Source organism: Seriola dumerili, unplaced genomic scaffold (genome assembly GCF_002260705.1).
Source record: "Seriola dumerili isolate Sdu_G_001 unplaced genomic scaffold, Sdu_1.0 BDQW01000478.1, whole genome shotgun sequence".
NCBI classification, from domain to species: domain Eukaryota; kingdom Metazoa; phylum Chordata; class Actinopteri; order Carangiformes; family Carangidae; genus Seriola; species Seriola dumerili.
Genome location: NW_019174733.1, coordinates 270,533 through 293,753, shown reverse-complemented (window position 1 = coordinate 293,753; position 23,221 = coordinate 270,533). Strand labels below are relative to the sequence as shown.

General features: G+C 41.7%; 1 protein-coding gene across 1 annotated transcript; it reads left to right on the top strand.

Annotated features, from left to right (window-relative positions):
- Positions 1-7,322: 7,322 nt before the first annotated feature.
- Positions 7,323-22,147, top strand: golga7b (golgin A7 family member B). Its single transcript, XM_022763817.1, has 5 exons — positions 7,323-7,383; positions 13,375-13,500; positions 14,565-14,717; positions 19,504-19,605; positions 21,218-22,147. Exons 1-5 carry the CDS (start codon positions 7,372-7,374, stop codon positions 21,302-21,304), a joined length of 480 nt encoding a protein of 159 aa, XP_022619538.1. The 5' UTR covers positions 7,323-7,371; the 3' UTR covers positions 21,305-22,147.
- The last annotated feature ends 1,074 nt before the right edge of the window (positions 22,148-23,221 follow it).

Below are 23,221 nucleotides of genomic sequence, written 5' to 3'. Positions count from 1 at the left end.
GAAAAGAAAAAAGCTCTGTGGATTGGGGGCTTTACTTTTTGTGTTTACAAATCTAGCTTCATGATTTTGCAAAGCTCGAGATTAAAGCTGGACAAACATAGGCACCAAATAACGAGGGAGCCAAGACTCGCATGTAAACACTGTGACTGTGTTTCAGCAGGGAGGGACAGCCATTCTCCCTCTGTGTCTCTTTAAACAAAGCTGAATATGTCTTTATATGGAAGTGCAGCAGTGTGCATATGAGCGATCTAGGCAAGAATCTGTTGGCTCATCTCATTTGTCTCGTCTCCTTCCCTCTGGCAGTGGGTACACTGAAGGACCACAGTTGTCACCACAGCATGCAGTGTGAATATTATTATTCAGTAAGACAGCGAAAAGCCTGTGAGACATCATTTTTAATGGGATTGCAAGGATACAATGGGTGGCATTATGAAGTGGGAACAAGATGAAGTGTTTGTGTCAGCCTCTATCAAAATATAGAGTCATAACCGTTGCTTGTCATTTGTCATTATTAAAGAAAGAATGCCAGGCTTATAAATCATGCCTTCACGGTGCGGTGAGCAATACAGTAATATTTCTGTGCATATAACTGAGGTCAATTCATGAGAAAAGCATTCAAATCAGTGTCATTTTTGCTCTTAATCTACTCTATGAATTCCTGCAAAATGTTCATAATGTCACTCCTTCCTGGAACCGCAACTGGCAGGGGAATTTCATTTCTTGTGTGTTATCTTCTTCAGCGCTAAATTAACAATATTGTCGCTCACAAGGGATTACGTTAACACAAATCACATCCTCTCTGTCTTTCTATATTTCTGTTTTTATCTCTCTCTCTCCCCCCCCACCCTTTTTTCTTCCCTTGCAACCCCTGCCTCTGATAGCTCAGAGGAACTAAATCCCGCTGATGTCTCTCCCTTGATCTGAAATTTATTAGAGGAAGATCTGTTTTGCCTCCGGCGCGTCACTCTGCCGTTCCAGCTGTCCTATTCAATTGCATTATAATATTTTTAGCCTGGCACATATTTCTATACAGCTGGATTGATATACAGTTCAGTTGGTATTGTCCTTTTCATGCCTGTGAGTGAATTTTTTTTTTTTCTCTTCCCGCTTTTCAGCTGTCATTGGAGAACAGCCACGAAATCATATGTGGATTATTACAAAGAGGAAGTTATTCATCGTGGCGCATGCACAATATAATTGGCAACACACAGTTGTCGGCCTCTTTGGTTAATCTACCTTAGCTGCAGCCAGTTCTTCCCTCTTCCCAAACAAGCACTCACTGTTTCACTTTTGTGTAATTCTTAAACACAGGTCCTCCTCTCTGCAGGTGTTCTACACCCCTTTCTCTTTAAAATATCCCCTAATTAGCCTCTTTATTTCTTTCTTTTCATTCATTCATCCTTTTCATCAGCTACTTTCTTTAACATTTCTTTTCAACTGTGAATATGACACTTCAGTCAGTATGAGCAGATTACTTTCTTCCTCTCATTTCCCCTCAAAATCTTCTTCCTGTAATGACGTGAGATGATCAAGTTGCTTTTGACAATGTCTCTTGCAAAGTCAATCAATATCTCAGCTGGTATGCAACATTGAACAAGGCAGCATTGATATCGAATACGAGAACATCCACTGGCTCGAAAGTGAAAAGTACTCAACTCGGATTAGATTGCCAGCAAGAGGGACAGATCAACATTTCTCCTGGACCAGGCCAACTGTTGAAAGGCCACACAGACACCAGATAATCCAGCCTGTATTTGTGAAAGATGGAGGATGTGTGGCAGACAGCTCCAAACGCAGACTCTCTGAAAAAGATGACTCGTGGAGTTTTATTTAGTTCGCCTTTGCTATCCAAAATGTTGGAAGGCATTTGAGGAGATGTTTATTTGCTTTCAAAGATTCCAATTTAATATGTTTTTTTGGTTTGAGAGTTCTCATTTCCTGTCATGTTGGAAGAGAACAAGATCTCTTTCAATGTGCTCCTCCGACAGTATCTGTGTATTTGTGTGTGTGCGAGATTCTCAACTTGTGGTTAAGTCAATAGGAGAAGGGTGTTTGCTATGGCACGATGCCCAGACGAACTGGAGATTGAAAACACGGTACGCACGAAAACAAATCTCATGCATCACTCCCTTGTACAGGTAGCATGTGCACGCAAACGTAGAGGCTGATGTCACTGTAAGACACATGCAAGCTGCACTACATAAACAAATCTGCTCCAGAGCTCAGATCTCACCAGCAGAGGATAATTTAGACTGTCTGCTCCAGGAACCCAAACCTCCCAGGAAATACAATCTGCTCCAACGGTTTTCAGCTCTGATTTGACTGCCAAGAAGGGGGACAGGTCAGCATTCCAGGACAGCCCAGTCACACACACACACACACACACACACACACACACACACACACACACACACACACATACACGCACGCACACAATGCCACAAATGAAGACAAAACTTGTCATGACAACAACCAAACACACAAATAAACAGATTTCTGCTATTGTGTGGGAATGTCAGAGATCACAATTCATGAATTTTGAATATCCGATCCAAAACGTCACCTTTTTCCACACACATGAACGAACGCAGACGTACACAAACATTAAGGGGCACGCATGCACACGCATTCACATGCATTACATACTGTAGTCGCAGGGTCATTCAAACTGTGGGTGACCACCAACTCTCCCAATGTCTCCACTCTGTTCATTGTAAAGGGCCACGAAGTCTGGGATCTGTCGTTTGCCGTGGTCACAAACAGCTACAACAAAACTGTTACTGACAGTGAACAGGAATGTAATAATGTATTTATGGGCTCATGTGGATTTATTCATAGAAACTCAAACCAAAGTCCTGAAATACATAAAAGGTTTTATTGAAACAAATATTTTTAAAACCTTTTTTGGTTGTTTGATTTATGAGGATCTGTCTTTATTCAAAGGCTCAGAAAAATGCAAATAGTTATCAATGATACCATAGAAGTTATCATTTTTATTTTTGTTCGTAGCAATAATAAAATCAAACAAAATGTTTTATTAAGTGTAAGAACTGGTCAGGTGGACACTATGCCACAGCGCAGGTGATGATTTGATTAATCTGACAAGTCAAAACCACATTAACCAAGACACCCTGACAAAGTGCTTAATGCTACGTTAACTCTGCAAGTCTGAGGACATGAGAGCTAAGAAACCACAGTAATATTTGGTGTTTTCTTTAGTTCTTTTTTTCTTTTCATCGCATTGGTCAGAATCACCATCGACAACATTTCACAGCGCAGGTTTCAAATACAAACTGGCGGTTTCGGAGTGAAGTGGAAACCAAGAATATTTTGCTGGAATAAATGTTTCATGTGAAATATGAAATGTGAAAAAGGCTGTGTGTGTGTGTGTGCGTGTGTGTGTGTGCGTGTGTGTGTGCGCGTGTGTGTGCGCGTGTGTGTGTGTGCGTGTGTGCGTGTGTGTGTGTGCGTGTGTGCGTGTGTGTGTGTGTGTGTGTGTACACCATGCTATGGGTCATTATGATAATTTAAGGCTGCGGCAAAGTTATTATTTTCTGCTGAAGTGCAGATTCAGACACACTGGAAGACCAGACTGAGATGTAATATGAAGGCATCTTCTTTCATAACGTTCTCAATATGAATAGGAATGCGTATGTTCAGCCATGATGGAAGTTAGAATGTAACAACCCAGTAATTTTCCTCAGTGGGTTTACATCCGCTGGAAACCCAGAGGACAATCAACACAAAACCAAGTCCCAATATCTTTCCTATCTCAGTCAACGTATAACTAAATAAACATTTCTGTGTCAATCTTGAAACCAAATATAAATATCTGTGACAACCCTACACACGCAGTAACTAGCTGACACAGAACTGTGTGCTACAACTTCACCGCAGACCCCAGCTGCTTATACCACTGACCTATAATATACTTCTTTCTGATGTCAGTGTACTTGCTTCACTGTGAAATATTAGTTTTCATCAGTTGATGACAGGGAGAAGTAATGGTTGCGCTCATGTCAGTTTCAGCTACTTTTGAGATAACTGCTAACATAGCATGCCAAAATGCAAACATAAGCATGATCACATGCTGAGCTGGAGCATGTTACCATGCCAACCCGAGGCATGTTAACAAAAGGCTCACACATTAACATCCAGCTGTTAAAAAGTAAGGTAACTGTTTGATGTCGGTGTGTTAATAAGCTAAGCCTCAGTACAGCTAAGGCTAAAGTCATACCATGTTCTACAAAGAATATAAAAACAATATAATTTTTTGTTCAAACGACTGTGACATATGTTTACCTGACAAGGGTGTCTATTAGCCACGTGAATTATGATTCTTGTCTGTGAGTAGCAATGGTGTAAGTATGACATCATATCCCAGCAAAATCTTGCATGCAGGAACTTGCATTGTGAACAGATGGGTCGACTTAGTGAGTCACTTCAATATGGGAGATCACTGTATTTCCCAGTTTCCAGTCAACATTGGTTTCTTTGTATGACTACAATCCTTGCCAAACCTTAACCAGGTGTTTTTTTCTTTAATCCAAACCGTGGTCTTTTCCTCTCCCTAACCAAACAGTTTTTGTGTCTAAACCTAACCAAGTGGTGACAGATCAGAAAATGCTCATATTAAATGTCCTGCATTGTAGAAAACTGAGATTTCCATGTCATTATAAAGCAGGTCTAGGTGCTATATAAGTCCTGTGAAAGTATCAAAATGCTCAATCCACAGAGAACTGCACACTGCCGGTATTCAGAAACTGTGCCATAAAACGAGCCGTCATCTGAATTTCACAGTCTGTTCAACTCACTTCAGTCTGATTGATCATCACCATGTGCATTTCTACCGGTGAGTTTTACCAAGCTGCACTAGTAAGCTACAATCCGTTACCCGCAGATGGCCTGGCGGTGCATCACTCAGAAAACAATCAGACAATCAGAAAAGAGGACCAACCTGTTGTTACTAAAGCTCCAGAGAGAAGCTTTAGAGAGAAGATGTAAAACTACACTGAGATTGTTTTTGGTACCTAAAACCACAAATATATCTTCTTATGGATATGATATCAAAGCTTCAAATAAAACACTGGAAAAGAATAAGATATTAGAGCTTTAAATATTTTTGGAACAACCATTTTTACTGTTTTTGGAAGGCACTGACCAAAGATCAGATCAGAAACACCAATTCATATTGGTGTCTTTGGAAGGAAATGCTTTTTTTGTAGGACCTAATTTTTTTAATTTATTTGTTTTTTTTGCCACACTGCTGGTAAGAATCTCAGCTAACTGTTTAGCATCCATACAGAAGTCTTGTTTTCTGGTATCTAATGAGCATCATATCACTGCTAGAAACATCTAGTATCATTGTGTTGAGTTCCACTTCCCACACATTATACACATACAGTATAGTATAATGAACACTAACAATGAGTTATAGTCCCTCCGCCTAATAGATTCCTTAAGCTAGGGTTTATGTGATGTGTAGAGTGTGTACTGTATGTGTGTATGTGTGACTGAAAGCCTTGAGGAGAAAATACACTAAAGGATGCTGAATGGGGAAATCACACACTCACACAGATTCATATGCATAGAAAAACATGTGAATGTGAATTTAAATGTATGCAGCCCAAAGGAATCTGTGCCAGTGTGTGATTAGATACGCATCTTTTCAAGCAATCTGGAGCAAGCAGCAGGATCCTGGCAAATAATATTAGTTCTGCATAATTTTCATTTTGTTTAAGCTCCTCCATCTTATTTTTAGATTCTGTTTCCATTCATAAGAGCTGGATGCTGTTGTGTCCTTGTGAATATGTTTGTGTGTGTTTGCATGGCTGTGTGTGCATTTGAGTGTCTCCACCTAACCTGGGATCTAAGCATACCTCAGTGGAATATGTAGTCTAGTGACACGAGAAAGTGACTAATTTCAGCACATGTCATGACTCGTGATTTCACACAAGAAAAAAAACAAAAATGTTTTTTTTTACCAAAAATAGCCTCATCAAAGTGCTGCCACCCAGTATCTTTCATCCAAGTGCTTTTTATCTAATCAAAAACATTTTCCTTTCCCTGGGGTGTGTCAAGAACACAAAAACATGAGCTTTTATCTGGCTGCCACATTTATAGTCATATTTTTGAATTTTAAATAAACCTAGTAAAAAATTCAAACCTTGACCTGTTCATGGATTGGAAGAATTTGCTATTCTTGAGAGGAAAAAAAGTGGCAATATAGTACATCCAAGTGGGCTCTTATAAATGTTTAATATGAGCACTTTCTAGTGGTCCATTAAACATATGGGCTACAGTATGAGTCACTGGGTCATGACCGCTTTGCACCAGAACCAACCAGCTTCAAAAGGACAGCAGTGTCAGCAACAGTAAGCATCTACTATAACTATATAGAGCATTGCCTAAATATGAGAACAGGCTTAAATTAGAATAAACCAGAGCCTCTCTGCATGCTGGCAGGAACAAGGGATTCCCAATAAATTCAATTCAGTTCAATTCAATTTTATTCATATAACACCAAATCATAACATATAGGCTACATTATCTTAAGGCACTTTACAAAGTACAAAGTAAGTAATTCAGTGTAAAATCCCCTTGGAGGTTCCCTTTGTCACTCACTGGTGACTTAATAATGATCTAACCTTAAGGGTATCAGTGCTACACTACTGTAATAGAAATATAGAGTTTGGCTTTGACAATACTCTTACAAAAGTTATAAAGGCACTGATAAAGTGCCTTGGAGCTCAAAATGTATATATACTTTACAGAAATTCTGTACATGAACAGAACATTTGATTATTTCTATGTCTGTTTAGACATAAGCTTAAAAAAAAACTGGTATTCATCTCTTGCATTTTAGTGAAGAAATGGGAGTTGTTGTTGTTGTTGTTGTTGTTGTTGTTGTTGTTGTTGTTGTTGTTGTTGTTGTTGTGGTGCTTGGTCCGGAATGGTTGCAAATGGAACCGGAAACCAAGGCACTTTATTTGAATTATTGATAATCAATAAAAATTTTAATAGCCCACAAAAAAGGGGGGCACAAAAAAGAAACCGCAACCTACATAAACCTTGGATAGTTACCGTGGAAATAACTCATTTGCGTTTTGAAAGTCTGCCCTTGAGGACTGACTAGGAGAGCAAATTATTCTCGGTTTATGCATTATTAGAAATTCACATGTAATTAGCATACCCCCTCACCATCCCGCGGTAACCCTGGCAGGCGCGAGCGCAGTCACGCACTCGCACGCACGTGCACGCGCGCTCGTGTGTCCAATCACTCCTGTGCCAAGCTCTACAGTCGCGTTGTCCCACACATCACGAGCAAACGGTTTTCAGCACGGGACAGATCCTACACCCTCTTACTGCAATATGGCGACAGAGGTAAGAAATTCGGCTCTCTCGCTGCATTTTCTTTTAGTATTTTTATGAACAAAACCCGAAAAAACGACTCTGTTCCTACCATTTGTTTTTTGTTTTTTTTTCCAAGAAGTGCAGGATGAGAAATGCGGTGTTATGGACTGGATGTCTTTGCTTGTTGTGCTTCCGATTTCTGTGGCTTATCGTGGTTCGGGTGAATGTCGCCTTGATTCAGTCAAATCAGCCGACAGGACTAGACTTATTATTATGAATTTGAGAGTCATGTAACGCTCACGCGAGAAAACATCTTTCATCCTGGGGCTTCAATTTCACTTATTCCATCACTATTCATCCCTATGGGCTCTGTGATTGTAGACAGATATCTTCACTGGGAGAACTGCAGTTTTTTCCTTCTGTTTTTTACCATGAATACATAGTTTTTTCATGTAATGTCAGATATAAGAAGCAGAAACCAATGTCACCAGAGACTATACTGTAAAGCCTATCCAGTATCCAAGAGACTAGTGAGTGATGATGATGATGATGATGATGATGATTATGATGGTGGTGATGGAGCAGTCAGGACCATGGACAGGGACAGTCTCTCTCTGTCTTTCCTTCTGACACACTTTTAAATTAGCTTGACAAGGCTTTGTCCTTGCATTTCAAATGAGCCACATATTGAATCAGCTTTGCACACCCAGCTCCCTGGTGTCACACTCCCTTCATCCCTGTAATAAATGTAGTTAACATGATTGGCAACTCGAACCAGCACTAAATGGAAGATGTGGAGAACCCATGACAGAAATTGTATTATTCTATTAGTGTTCACATTGTACAACTAGTTTCTCCAAACAGCATCAACAGCACTTGCAGTTGTATTTTTAGCCCCAGTGATGCCTGGTGGCTCTCAGGCCAGCAGCTTCCTCTCACACCCCTTTGTGTCCTTGGTGATGTCACCACAACGTTGAAGACAAAGCTGCCTTAGTTATCATAACAATGATCTCACTAGAGGAGACAACTGTTACTTTGGTGCAACTCTGGGACACTCATGCATGCAATATGTGCCTGCATATAAGTTTATATGTGTGTGTTCATAGGTGTCTGGGCGCTAGTTGTACCTGAAAGTGTTCAATTTAGGAGTGAGTGACGCTGTGATTCGTGTGTAATGATGCTGCAGGTAAAGGTGCAGTGGACATTGCTGAGCAGGATTCATGATGATGATGTTTTGGGTTTTTTTTCCGAGCCTGCAAGACATTGGCAGAGTGGCCTTGATTCCCTCTGTTGGTCTGCAAGTATCCCTGTCCAAGCCCCATTAATTACATGTGCACCCATACACATGCATGCACACAAACACATACATCGTGTGGAACTGGGACAGACTTCATGTCCAAGGCCCATCAATTATCCATGGCATATTTAATGTGAACAGGCTGCTGCAGTTTGTAACCATCAGTGATTGGAGTCTGAGATGAGAAGCATACTTTATTTTCTATCCATGCTTTTACCCATCTCTCTCTCACTCACTCTCTCTCTCTCTCTCTCTCATTCATTTTATATCAGAGCTCATTCTATGACATTTACTGTATTCCAAGTCAGCAAATGACCACATTAAGTGACTGAGGAACAGTCAGCTCATGGTGCAGACTGTTTGTGCTGCATGGACGGTCTCTGGATCCATTAAGTCCACTTCTGCCAGATCCTCTTCTCAGTCTGTAGGCTATCCCTGGCTCGAGTCTCACCCTGTTGAGGAATAATGTGTCGAAGCACAGTAATCATCTCAGAGGCTGGCAGTCACTCAGCTCTCTACTGAAACAATGTTCCACCTTCTCCCAAAAAAGATTTCCTCTTCCAGCTTTGGTCCCACAGTCACTGATCTTCCACCTAGATGTCATGGAAATTAGACTGTTTTGTCAACACTGTCTAAACGTCAATGATTTATAGACCTCTGGCTAGCCCAACTTGGCAGTAAACATGAAAAATTTTGCTCCCAGTGGCAAGAAACCAGTTATATTCAGAAGGGATGAAAAGAGAGAGCTGACAGTAAGAAAAATGCTGAAAGAGCTACGAGACGAGAATGAAACGTTGAAGTCTGAGTGCATTTACTGTGCTAGCTGTAATTGTGTGTGTGTGTGTGTGTGTGTGTGCCCTTTGCAATGCATGCCCACTGGCAGCACTCACCCATGCTGTCGCTGTGTGTTCCTTGAGTCAGAGTGACTAAACGAGGAAACATGTCATGGCAATGAGAATCACACAGACCCACAGATCCAAGCTGGAGGAAATAGATAGGCCGAGGGTATCAGAGTAGGGATAAAAGGGAGCGACAAAGAAAATACTTTTTTTTATTTTTTAAATGGTCATTCTTTTCATTGTAGCAACATCCTTGGTCATGAGAGGTCATTGATGCATTACGTGTATTCTTTTACTTTTGGTTTAAATTGCTGTAGAGTAGATTGGTTCCTTGCCTTTTATTTGTCTACCCAGACAGTGGCTATTTCCAGTCATGAAATGTGAAATGCATAATTTTTTTATGCTCCAGTGGAATTTCCCTAGGAAAATCCTTCATGACAAAACTTTTGAACGGACTGCGTAGGTTGAACCCATACTATGCCATATTAAGTGGTAGCAAAAGATCTATGTGGATTTACAGTTTAAGAACTCTACAGTTAGAATTAGATTTATGTGTTTAATGTCCTGGCTGTGTGGTGCATTTGTTTTTATCTTTCATTTGCTTGGTGCAGTCTTTTTTTATGAGCCTCTTAGCTGGTGATAAGTCTTACTTATGTAACTTATTTTCAGTTTGTTTATTTAGTTTCTGCGTTTAGTCAATATGCAAACAAATCTAAGCTTAACTAAAAGTAATAGATGTGTGGGTGGAAGGAGAAGTCAGACAGTGCAGCGTGACGCGGAGACTCTTAATAGAGTCCTGTGTGATCAGCGTGACACTTTAACATTGCTGTCTGCTTGTGTACTATATTTAGACAAAGGAATAGACTGTATTTGAACCCTGATCTCCCACGCAGGAAAGTAAACATCAGCACTCTGCCAACAGCAAACATTTGTCTTCAAGGCTTAAATGGACACAGACAAGGCCACTCAGCCAGTAACACCAACACCACGTGACTTAAGAAATATTTTATGAAGTCATCTACTATCAAAGCAGGGCTTTAGAGGACTCGGAGGACTTGGCCAGTTCTAAGTAACTTGTGTGAGGGCTACAAGCTTCCAGGGAGAGGTTGGAGAAAGGGGTTGCCGCTGCTAAGAAGTAATCAACTGATGTAGGAATGTAAAACAAGACAGTTCTCTCCTCCCCCTGGCAATTCATAAGCAAGACACAATGCCCTAGCATTATTAAACTAGTCCTGGTCAATATGTAAATGTAATGTGTAATACCGATCAGAATATGGCATGATGATACAGGATACACCATTTTTGATCAAGTTTAGGGAAAATAATACACTCATGCAAACACAAACCAAAACAGTGGAGACTAAATTAAACTCTGGGAAAGAAGGAGCTACATTTTTAAAACAGCTCCGCAAAGGTTCTTCTCAAATTTTTCCATTTACATTGTAACACATGACACATTGATAGCAAAATCTGACGTGCCTCAAATTGATATCGTACAGACCTGACACAGGTTACGCAACCCTTGTTGGCATGAAATCTCCTTAACACAGACAGGTTAAAAAGGGGGAAACATGTTACATTGTTCAAATAATGGAGCAGGGTTACAATACAGCACCTTAGAGTCAGATGTAAAAGTTTTGACCTTTAACCATGACATCCACATTAGGCCCAAACAGATTTACAGTCTGGAACATAGCTTTCCAAGTTCATAGAAATCAGAGGAGAAGGGGGGGGGGTGAGATAAATGGACTCTGTGCTTCACTGTTGACCTCAGAGAGACATGACTGAGAGAGTGTGCTGGCCTTTTCCACACTGCCTCCTTTGCTCAGCTGCAAGGTACATGTAGAGATGTAAGGCAGAGATCAGTAGTTCAACAGCAAGGCACAATATACCACAACGTCCCACTGGCCTGAATCAGCCCTGTCTCCTCAAAATTACATTCATATACCACTAAACTGGAAATGTAATGGATTATGTTCAGAGATGTTTTTTTCTTTTTAGTTGTTGTTTTTTGTTTTCCTGAACGAATGAAGTGCTGCATTTATTAACAGCAGTCGAGTCACCAGGAGGTGGTTGGGATGGATGGTGGATGTAAAAAGTGCATGACAATCACACCAGAGACCAGGTTCACATCAATAGCACTGTCTATGGTAACTGTGAAAAGTTGTTGTGAACTTGTTCTGTATTAAACAAGACCACAATCTTTCCCTAACCTAAACCAAGTTCCCTGAATGTCCAAACATAACAATAAAACACTTAATAATGCTGTAGTCACTACAAGTGGATATTTTACAGCAGGATCTGATAATTTGGCAGAAAACTAAAAAAGTTGTTTGTGAGCATTTTACTGATACATTCATTATCAACATATTTGCAACTTGCCAAGTACATAAATTAACAGCATATCCTCGTCAATGAGATTATGCAATTAAATTGGTGTTTTATGGGTTGCCTGAATGCAGTGCATGTGACAGTGGAAGATAAGCTGATGAGTTTCACTCAGATGGAACCTCTGTCAACTAAAACAGCTCTGATGTTCTCTACATGTCCTTCGGTCTTGGGCAGGGTTTTGTTATTCATGCTAATATTTGTTTGAAATAAACAAGTTTAACCTACTCAAGTAAAACTTCTATACCATTTACAGTACACACACACACACATTTTCACAATTGCACACAAAAAATCTGCATAATCCTAATAAACTTTAATGTCGGCCAACTGATTGTAACTTGAATAAATGATGCTCAATCGTGTGCTGATAATTGCTTCTATTAATAGAGTGACTTGTTGTTCATCACGATGGCCCGAAGATAGCGCAGGGAGGGGGAGGATGGTGTTAGAGAGACAGAGAAGGCGAAAAGGAGGATATTAAAAGCTCTGGCAGACAGAAAGATCTAGTGGCTGTGAGATGATTTTGGCTGTTAGCTGACAAAAATAGCAGCTTGGATGTTATTCTTGGTTGTGAATGATATACCCTATATAGAGATGAAAGGCTGGCACTGTGCTATGTCTGCTTACATGGAAATGAATCCCTTGGGTTCATACATGCAGGTAACCTCATAAACAGAGACTCAGGCTGCTTTCAGTAATGACAACTCTGCACCAGCAAGCCAAACTTTGACTGTGAAATCCAGAGAATAAAATTTGAATGTCAACAAAAAAGGCAACAAGTGAACAAATGTTGAACATATTTTGTGCCTCATTCTTGGTCTCTCACTCTCTTTTCTCACCCGGTTTATGTTCGTCCCCACCCCCCACCCTCCTCCCTCCATGCTCCTACTCTATCTCTAATTACCATCCTCTTGAGGGGAGTAATTTAGATCAGCAGGGGACAAGTTTACACTGGCCCACTTGCTCGCTGCTCTATGCTTCTCTGGGGAATGCCTGTTTGGGTGTAAAACACACCACTCAGCACTGAAGTGCTGTAAAGGGGAGTCTTTCCAATGGTTGGTTATTACTGCAATTGGGCCTAATGATATAGGAGAAATGCATGGGAGTGCTAACTCCTGTCTGTACTGCTGTTGACATAGTAACATAGTACCATTTTCTCACTGTGTAGCCATGTTGCACCTGTAGGCAGAAAAACAACTGAAAACTTGCAGGAAATATTACATTACTTTATATAACTATTGTACAGACCGTGTTATTGAGAGCTACTGTAGACAAGTGGATCTTTATATACCGTGCAGTAAATCACCGCCATCTTTTGCCAAAGTGAACATAGCAGTCAGGGGAATGCTGGTCAGACTGGAACCACAGTGTATCACCGGTTCTACAGAACACATTTTAAAAAGCAAAGACAGACCTGCTTCTCTTGTTCCTACATGAATGTAAAATGTATTTTGGGTAACAAACTTAACGCGTGTGTTTTTCTCCTGTTGTTAGTTCCATAACCTGCAGGAGCTGAGGCACAGTGCATCACTGGTAACAAAGGTGTTTATACAGAGAGACTACAGCGAAGGAACCGTGTGCCGCTTCCTGACCAAGTTCCCCTCAGAGCTTGACAACAGGGTGAGCACAAATACAAACACACTCACATACAGTACTGTACACACATCCAGGCAAATATTTTGTAATAATTGTAATATGTTGGCAAAATCCCAACTCTCCTGAAATAACACCCACACTCTCCAATATGAAGAGAGTGATGGCTCAATAAAGCTTAATCAGGTCACTACAACGGTGCATCCTGGATGACATAACACTTGATGAATGATGGACATTATCTCGTGCCTTGACTCAAACGTGTAAGTACACAGTCATACACTAACACGTGTACAGAGAGGAGACTTTCTAAACGGAGCAGAGCAACTAATCCTGCAATGTTAATCCTAATGTCTGAAATCCAAACATTATGCACCATGAAAAAGTACGATGATATTACAAGAATCCCCATCCACCCCTTTCCACATTATGGCCTCTAATATCCTGGAGGTCTAACTCAACAGACAAAACCAGAATAAAAGTGACACAACTATATTAAAACTCTATTGTGTGTGCTTATAAGAAAGATAAAACCAAAGAAGAAGACACTCTAATGCTTTTATTTGACACAAGGAGAGAATGTGCTGTTTATTTGAGGTGCGGATGTGCTGCATTAGGATCTGTGAGTGGTGCCATGCAGGGGTGCTATTGTAGATTTATTTAGCATTTAGCATCTGAAGCAGATAGTCCACACAGAGAGAGCAAGAGAGAAACAGAGAAAAACAGAGAAAAAGAGTGGGAGTCTTTTTTTCCTTTTTTAAAAAAAAAAAATCTGTGTCAAATCAGATGTTCAAATCACCACTCATTGCTGTCACACTTCTGACAAATTTGTCATTTTAGCCTCAAGTGTGCTATTCTGCAAGTGAAGTGTGTTTCTAAATAGTTTGACAAAGTAAGGGTATTTTGGGTTGAGCAGAATGCAGCTGCTTTGTTTTTGGCAGGCTGTTTTATAGCTGAACAGCTTGCTCCAACAGTCACGCCAGAACACATTTCACTTTCGCAGTCCTTATGCTGTGTGTGTGTATGTGTGTGTGTGTGTCTGTGTGTGCCTTCATATCTCTACCTGGATGCCTGTTTGTGTCTGTAAGTAGATTGAGCGGACCTTGCTTGAGGAGACGGTGAAGACCCTGAACTCTTATTATGCGGAGGCTGAAAAAATTGGAGGTCAGTCGTACCTGGAAGGATGTCTGGCTTGTGCAACTGCTTACATCATCTTCCTCTGCATGGAGACGCGCTATGAGAAGGTAAAAAAAACCTCTAGTACTCAAAATGGCTAGAAAGAGCTTTAACATATACAGAGAGGTTCTATCTGTGCAAAGATGGCTGCACATTGAGGAAAGAACAGAGTCATGGTTAATGTTATGAGTAACCCTTGTGCTTCTCTGACTATTAGAAGCCAAAATGTCTGCTGTGGAAAAGAGGTGGTGTCAACCTTTTCATCTTCTCTCTGAGAAAGTAAACAGGCGTATTTCCCAATCTGCTGAATTATTCCTTTAAACCTCCACAGCTTTTAACTTTAACTTTAACATTTCCTTACTTTTTCTTTTGCTTGTCTTGGTGATGTTGCTCTGCATCTTGTTCTTTCTGCAGCTAAAGTAGACCTCCTATAGAAGACTTGATCATTATTCCAGAATAATGCAGTGTTTCAGGACACCTTTGATCCATTGTGGATTGCAGAGCAAATCTAATGTCACATTAAGGGAAAGAAAAAGAGTTTGTTCCTGTAAACATAAGAAATAATAGATATCCATTCATCCTTTCTCTAACCTGCATATCCTGTTGCAGAAGGCCATACAGTCTATCCTAGCTTGCACTGGCTGAGATGCAGAATACACCCGAGACAGGTCACCTGCCCGTCTCACAGCTAACACATATAGACAAACAACGATTGACACACACAGGCAATTCACCAGTCCTACCCTATTGAATTGTCCTGCAAATATCCTACATGCCTTAGGAAAGCGGAGCACCCAGAAAAAACAAAAACAAACGCAGGCCCTGGGAGAACATGTGAACTCCACACAGAAAGGCCCCCAGCGGGCAGCAGCTTTCAAACCCGTATCTGGAGCCTCTTCATGTGCTTCATATTTCTCTTCAGGAACATCTCTCTCTCAGACATTATTCATTAACAGCTGGTTATTATAAACTCCACTGCCCAACTACAAGACTTATTTTCTTCCATATTTGTCCATTTTTATGCAAGCCAGCTCTCTCTCGCACACAAAAGCATTTAATTGTGTGTTCTAATGCACTTTGCATCTCTGAGGTCGGAACACAGTTATTTACAAAAACAGGAGATACGATCTGTTTCTCTCTTGCACAATGTTCCCCTCAGCTGTCCGTCCACTACATTTTAATACCCGCTCTAAAGCCCGCACCTGTGTGCCGGTGGGCAAGGGATGGCACGCCAGCTGTAACATGACATTCACCTTCAACACAACCAAGACGTCCATCTTGAGAAAGGGCAGGTGATTAAAACCTCAGCGCCGCTGTGTTGCTGCTTGTCGCTTGCCAAGGTGGAACAAGAGCACAATCACATACATAACACAGCCACACACACACAGACACATGTACAGTGAGTTTGATTAATCCTCTTGTGATTATGTGATGAAATTGGAGTGGCGTGAAGTCCCAACATGCCTCTCTGTTCTGATCTCTGTCATCCACAGCATTCATCTCCCTAGTCTTGTTGCATTTTGTAAACATTTCTTTATCAAAGCAGCACAGAGGTACTGGGAGCTTGACCAAGAAGTACAAAAGGACTTATTGCTGAGTTGAAGCCATGCAGAAATGGCCTGGACTGAGGCTCCTTTCATCTCCCTGTCAGCTGGGTGCTGCTCCATTGAGATGCTGTGATGCTATCAACCCCACAGTAGAGTTGTTTATTTACTTGTTTAATTTAATCATCTTAGCTGAATGACGTTATGACTGACGATGATCAAATATACCCACCCAAGTTGATTCTGCGTGTGCGCATACCCGTGTGTGTGTATCTGCTGATAAAGAGGCCACACACCCGTGAGTGTGGATCATTGTGCAAATTCATTGGAGCACCAAGAGCCCTTGATGCTTACATCTCACCCTATCAAAGGACACTGATTACTCCCAGCATGTCAGAACAGATACATGTGCTCACAAGCATTCATAAAGAATCCCTCTCTCACAGTTTGTACCCTCCATCTCCTATTTTTCTTCCTCCATTATTCACAAGAATTTGGCTGTGCATTATGGGACCCTGTTCACACATGACATTAACATTCATCTTGGTCGATCCAGTCACAAGTGGACAGCTCCAAGTACTGGTGTGAATGCACCCAGGACGCACTGAGGTCCTATCACTCCAGACCACATTCAGAGGTGCAAACTGAAATGATGTATGTGTTTATTTGTGGGGAAGTGAGATCCAGTCACAGGTGGTCACTCAAGACGCACGTGAAGACTGATTCTTATGCCAGGTGTGAACTGACGTGCTTAAAGCTGTCCACTTGGGCTCTGTTCACACCTGGCATTAACATGCGTCCTAAGTGATCTGATCACATGTCACATTTGGGGACATAAACAACTTTCAGTCTAGCAGCAGAGTACACACTCATGGCCTGCATGTGAAACAGACTGTGACACCTTTAGTTCTTAGGCGATATACACACACTCGCAAAGCTTTTCCCAGAAGGGCTGTCACACACACACGCCAGTACAACAACAGAGGCGCTGCTTGGATTCTTGACTGTCATATTGTTACACTGAAGAGGATTGAGCTGCCCTGAGAGCTCGCTAGCAGTGGAATGATTGGCCTTTTCTCTGCGCCACAATAAACCTATTAGTCAGGGCTCCGCTCTGTTTGATTCTATTTGATGGCGTTTTTAACAAAAGATACAGTTTATATAGTGTTAAGAATTTGTGGATATATTGTCAATGTTCCAAGCCAAATATTGATTGCTCTCTGCTTGGGCATACTTGACATAGACTGATTTAAAGCAGGACATTGGAGCAAACCACTGCCTTTAGATGGCTTCTTCTGTGGCCTTTCACTGAGAAATTTCATCTCCTGTTTGTTCCCAGATTGTAACATTTTCCAGACTTTTTGTTGCAAAAGTCTCTTCTTCTTCTTCCAGTGGGAGACAGAAAGAAGTATTCTTCTGTGGTTTAGTCTCCACTAGCAGGGGTCAATATATTAGCAGCTGTGCCTGCAGCTGTAACAGGCCTTTGACATCCCAGAGGAGCGCTGCTCAGTGTGTTGCTCACTCTCTATTGTTTTAATCTCTCAAGGCTGAGTGCTGCAGTGACCTTTAGTTAACTTCCAAAAGAGGATGTGAATCTGTCATGTTCAATAAATCAGTTAAGGAATACTCATAAAAGGGTGCCATCCTAATACAGCAGGAAAATTTTAATTTGTTACTACTTGGATCCACACCACTTAGCCATATTATTGTTAATAATGTGGCTAAGTGGTTTGTCTGTTTACAACTTGTCTGATTGTCTGGATGTTTCTCACCCAACTGGACTTTGTTTTAGCAATATCTCAGCAATGGCCTTGGTAAATAGAAACTCAAGTCAATTTTATTTATATAGCGCCAAATCACAACAGATGTTATCTCAAGGCACTTTTCAATTAGAACAGGTCTAGACTGTACTCTTTATAACATTGATTACAGAGACCCAACAATTCCCACCATGAGCAAGCACTTGGCGACAGTGGCAAACTTCATTTTAAGAGGCAGAAACCTCAAGCGGAACCGGATTTAGGTTGGGTGGCCATCTGCCTCGAAACAATTGTGAAAATAAAACCACAGTTGTAAGTTAATCTTTAATATACAGTACAGAATACAGTATGTGATGCTTTAATTCTTTCTTTAAGTGATACAAATGTGTGTTGTTTCAGCATGGAGACGCAGATGTGCTAAAGACTGCACCTCCTTCTTAGGAGTGCTGACAGCCTTCTCAGTGTACATGAGGCCCGGTGGAGCGCGGTTCAGCTGATTGACATGGTTAGGCAGAGTTTAGCAGAGGCATGGCGCATCAGCATTGTTGGTGTCCACAGAGGCATAGCTGAGGCTGAATAAGCTGCTCTAATGATGCCACTTTAGCTAATAGCTGTCCATTTAGCATGAATGGCGATCAGTCAGCAGTCATTTGGTTGCTATCAGCTGCAACCTGGGACTACATCACAGTGCTTAGGTTTTATTAAACAGTCTTCCTGTCTCCTGGGTAAACTGTGTGTGTAGTTGTAGTGGGTAACAGAATGTATACAAGCATGCTTGTTTGAATTTGTGTGCCAAGGCATGGTCTGAACTTGGTGCTCAGCTTCACTCCACTTCTGCTATGTGGTTTTTGCACAGTTGATGCAATACTCACTTGCAAAACTGAGAAATAAGTCCAGTGCCAATGCAATCTAAATAAACTGTCCACCTCACATTTTAGAGTGGTTCCAAATTGCCCCGACAGTTAACCAAGGCATGACATTTAGCCTGAGAGAGCCATCTTTGGAATTAGGAACTAAAGCTTCCAAATGGAAAACTTCAAAAAGAGAAAAGCTCATGCTCGTCAATTTTAGTAATTCAATTCATACAGCCTTGCTTGACATGAGTGGCTTGGAACCATGTATAAAAATAACTGCTGTACTTAGAGCATAATGGAATTACTTTGAGTTTAGATTATAATGTTCAGGAAAAATAAGGACGGGCAATGACTCGAGAGTCAGTATCATATGCTGTATGCTAACTATGCACAGAAGGACTGCAAACTCATTTCTTCCATTTTTCATTTTTTCCACCCAAGACAGCACAGGAGAAGGTTAAAGTTGCTGCCACCCTGCCCGTGTTTAGCCTCTTTTAGGTTCAAGGTTATTACATGTACCACTGAGCGCACTTTGAAAAGTAATATGCAGGTAATGGATCCCCAGTTGAAAGGTCCGTTGGGATTATTTTCTGCTATTGTTTTGCTCATGTTTCAGATTCTCATGATGCCAAATTTGATTTCCAAATGTACCTCTGTCCCTGTCTAACCCCTCTCTGCTCTCCTGTTTCATTCCAGGTGCTGAGGAAGATATCAGGCTACATCCAGGAGCAGAATGAGAAGATCTACGCTCCTCGAGGTCTGCTGCTCACAGACCCCATAGAGAGAGGAATGAGGGTTGTATCCTTTACTCATCTGCTGCTGCTCTCTGTGTTTGTGTGCGTAACAAATAGATTGAGGACGAAGGCCCGTACAGAATAGTCTGACATAAAGACGACTGATCGGAGGTGGCAGTTATTTAGAGGTTCCAGAAACCAGACTTCATGAGTGGAAGTCACCTGTTCACTGAAGTACTGAAACATCTGGGTTGGATAAATTAATAACAAATACCTTCTCCTCCTCATAAATTACCATCAAGATGCCCTTGAACAAGGCACTTAAACTCCAGCTGCTGCAGAGAAGCTGTGTAATGGCCAACTATCATTCCCAGGAGTAAATTTGAAGCAGGTCAGGGGCTGAAAAAAAGCATGCAGGCTCCATCAAATGTCCTAAGAGCAAAAGGTGAAAAAGATAGTATGATGTGGTGAATCAGCAGGCGTGCATGCACATGCAGTGCTGAGTTATGTTTGTTTAAGCCATCCAGTTCCGTTTTATCATTTCAAAATTAGATGTTACATTACAGTGTCTAACTCGCCCTTCTGACTCTTCAGGTGGCTCATCGTATGTTCATGTAGTTGAGTCGCTACGTTTTCAGAAGCGGCCACAAGCGTGTCACTCTTTGTCAATCGGAGAGATCCCAGCACAGTTCCTCGTGCAGTTAAGAGGCAGAAGGAGAGAGAGAATGTGTCCAGTGGACCATCACAAAGGCCTGGCCCAGACCGGCTCAAAGAACAGGCTCCAAGTCACAGGGCCAACCTATTACCAACACTTATTAGTCAATACACTCCTATACAATATGGTCTCTGTTTGTAAAAGCCAGTTAAAAACCTCATTCTCCCAAAGAGCAGCATAACATGTCTCACTTGTCATTTTTTTTTTGTTGTTTCCATGATGAACTTCATAATGTTTTTATTACTAAGGACTGATTTGAATGAATGAATTTGTGTTTTGAAACTCGTCTTGTTGCCCATCATATTGCGGTTCATCAGGTTAGGGTTGCTGGTCCAACTTGGGTGCAGCTAAAGCCGAGTGCAGATAATTGCCATGATTTGTCCCAGACACGTTTTTGAGATTTGAGTCAAAAATCCCTTGAAAAGGTGAATCTGCACGTCTAGTTTGCTCGGCATTGAGAAATACCTTGACCTTGTCATGAGCTTTTCCAACATGTTTGGTTTTATCGTAGCCAAAAACACGATGCAGTTGTGTTTGGAGACGAGCCTGAGACGGGAGATTAGCGGTATCTGATGAGAAAGCAGAAGGAAACCATAGGGAAGGAAGAAAGCAGCAGACACACAGGCACACACAGATTTTTGTGTGCTCTTGAATATTGTAATCATTCACGACCGTCACTGATCTCTCCAAGTAGAAAAATCTCATTAGTACACCTCATGTGAGATCAGTTGTTTAGGCTGTGCACCCCCACATCAACATGCTAACACTCAACAGCACCACATAAACTTCTAGGTTTTGAAATTCCTTGTAGCTTGCTCCAGCTCCATGCATTTGAGCCGAGAATGGATGTGACTGTGAAATGTGGAACTGTAACCCCCATAGGGATCCTTCAGTACTTCAATCCTGTATTTTAATCCTCTCTCTCTGCCATGATGATCCTTGACATTCTTTGTGTCCTCAGCTAGAGATCAGTGTCTTTGAAGACCGGGGCTCGGGCAGCTCCAGTCCCAGCAGCAGCATGTCGTCAGCAGGCAGCAGCGCCCGGTGACTGGAGGGGCAGCGCCAGGCTTACGGGTACCACCACAGGGGCAGCGGCACGCTTACCAACATCCGCATGCTGAAACATGAGAGCACCAGGTTCTGAGACAAGTGGAGAGAAAAAGCCGAGGAGGTGATCCGCAGCGTTCACACTCTCCCTGCAGGAGCCTACGACGTACCACCTGGAGAACAGGAGCTGGCTTACACAAACACACTGGATATGCAACAGAATCAACACAAGTGCAACAGAACCCACACATAGGCAGCAGACACACGTACAAGCCAACATCCAGAGTGTCTGCGAGGGAATAGCCTTCACTCTCCCACAGCTATCCAAACCAAAATAATCATCATTTCTTTTGTTCAGATTTTTCCATTCACCTTTTCTCTCATTCCCTCACGTCTGTTTCCATGAGTCACACCATTTCTGTGGTATGGCTGATTCAGCAGGCTTACCCTTGATTAGACTGGATGTCAATGCTTGATTGTTTTCAGGGGGGTCACTGTCACTGTGTCTATGTGCCGATGGATTGGCGGTGTAGTCTTAGGTCTGTGCAGCAGCTCTGAAATCTGGAAGGAGGAAAACTACCCAGCCTCTTGGGAGACCCAATGTTCTCCAGTCTCACTGAATGATTGCAGTCATGTCAGGTGGTTGGGGTCAAGCCACTTTGAATGCTGGCAAATTGGGCCTGCTGTGGGACCACTTGGTTTGATGCTCCGTTCGCATTCATTTGGCTCCAGTACCAAACAGCTAACAGAGAGCACCTTGGATTATTTATCCTTCTTATTCACAGCAGTGGATACTGGTGATCCACATCACAGCTGTAGGTCACACTCCTTCACACACACACACACACACACACACACACACACACACACACACACGCACACACACACTCTCCTACACACATGCACATGCATACAAATGCACACAACCATGCCCAAGTATTCATACAGACACATACTAGTGAGAGGACATGCACACACATGCATATATACACACCTGTGGTCAGTGGCCATTCGTTTCTGAACACACACACACACATACGCGCCGAACACACACACACACATACACACAGATTCTGGCAGGAGCGGAGGCAGCCTAGCCAGACAATATTCTCTGTGGTCTCAGCTCATTGGGAACGCAAGCAAACCCAGGCCCTGTAAGACCGTGCTAGTTTCTCTGGGAGTGTGTATATGTATCTGTGTGGGTGTGTGTGTGTGTGTGTGTGTGTGTGTGTGTGTGTGTGTGTGTGTCTATGCCATGAGTCCCATCCTTAGTGTGAGACCAAAGAGCAAGGATCAGTGCATTAAATGAGAACCCAACACACTGACACATTTGATTTTGAGAAAACTGAAACTGTGGGTTGTTATCTCTACAGCTGTATAGGTGTTTGTGACAGGTGTGTGTTTGCATGTGAGTACATGTATAGGTGTGTGTAGGAGAGTCACCCCACACAGCGTTTGATACCTGAACTTTTATTAGTCTGTCTATATGACTGTCATGTTCAGTAGATGCTTTTTTTTTTCTAATTACGCAAAAGGCAAAATCAAAACATCAATGACACCAACGTTAAGAAATTAATGAGAGATTTAAAATTAGTCAAAGTCTTTATGTTCATTACTGCCATCTGTCATTTGACACTTCTGTATCATCAGAAATTCAGGGATCAGCTCCTGTCATTTTGTCAGTGAAACACAGTTGTAGCTCCCTCTAGGGTCAGACGGAGGAATTTCACAACTTCTTAGTGAAAAATCACAGAAAGGATTGAGTGTAAAGGCAAAGCAGGTGTGAATCAAACCATTTTCTGAACCTGATATTCACCTAAAACTACTTCACACTGCTGCACTGTTCTGTAGCTACCTCTCTAAAACAATATCTTCAGTACACACAAGATACTGCAGCCTGAGGGGCATAAATTCTGTC

Excerpts from the sequence above, each read along its gene's own strand:
- golga7b (XM_022763817.1), top strand. Across the intron at positions 13,501-14,564 it reads CCTCAGAGCTTGACAACAGG|ATTGAGCGGACCTTGCTTGA; the intron begins GTGAGCACAAAT and ends GTCTGTAAGTAG. Across the intron at positions 14,718-19,503 it reads TGGAGACGCGCTATGAGAAG|GTGCTGAGGAAGATATCAGG; the intron begins GTAAAAAAAACC and ends GTTTCATTCCAG.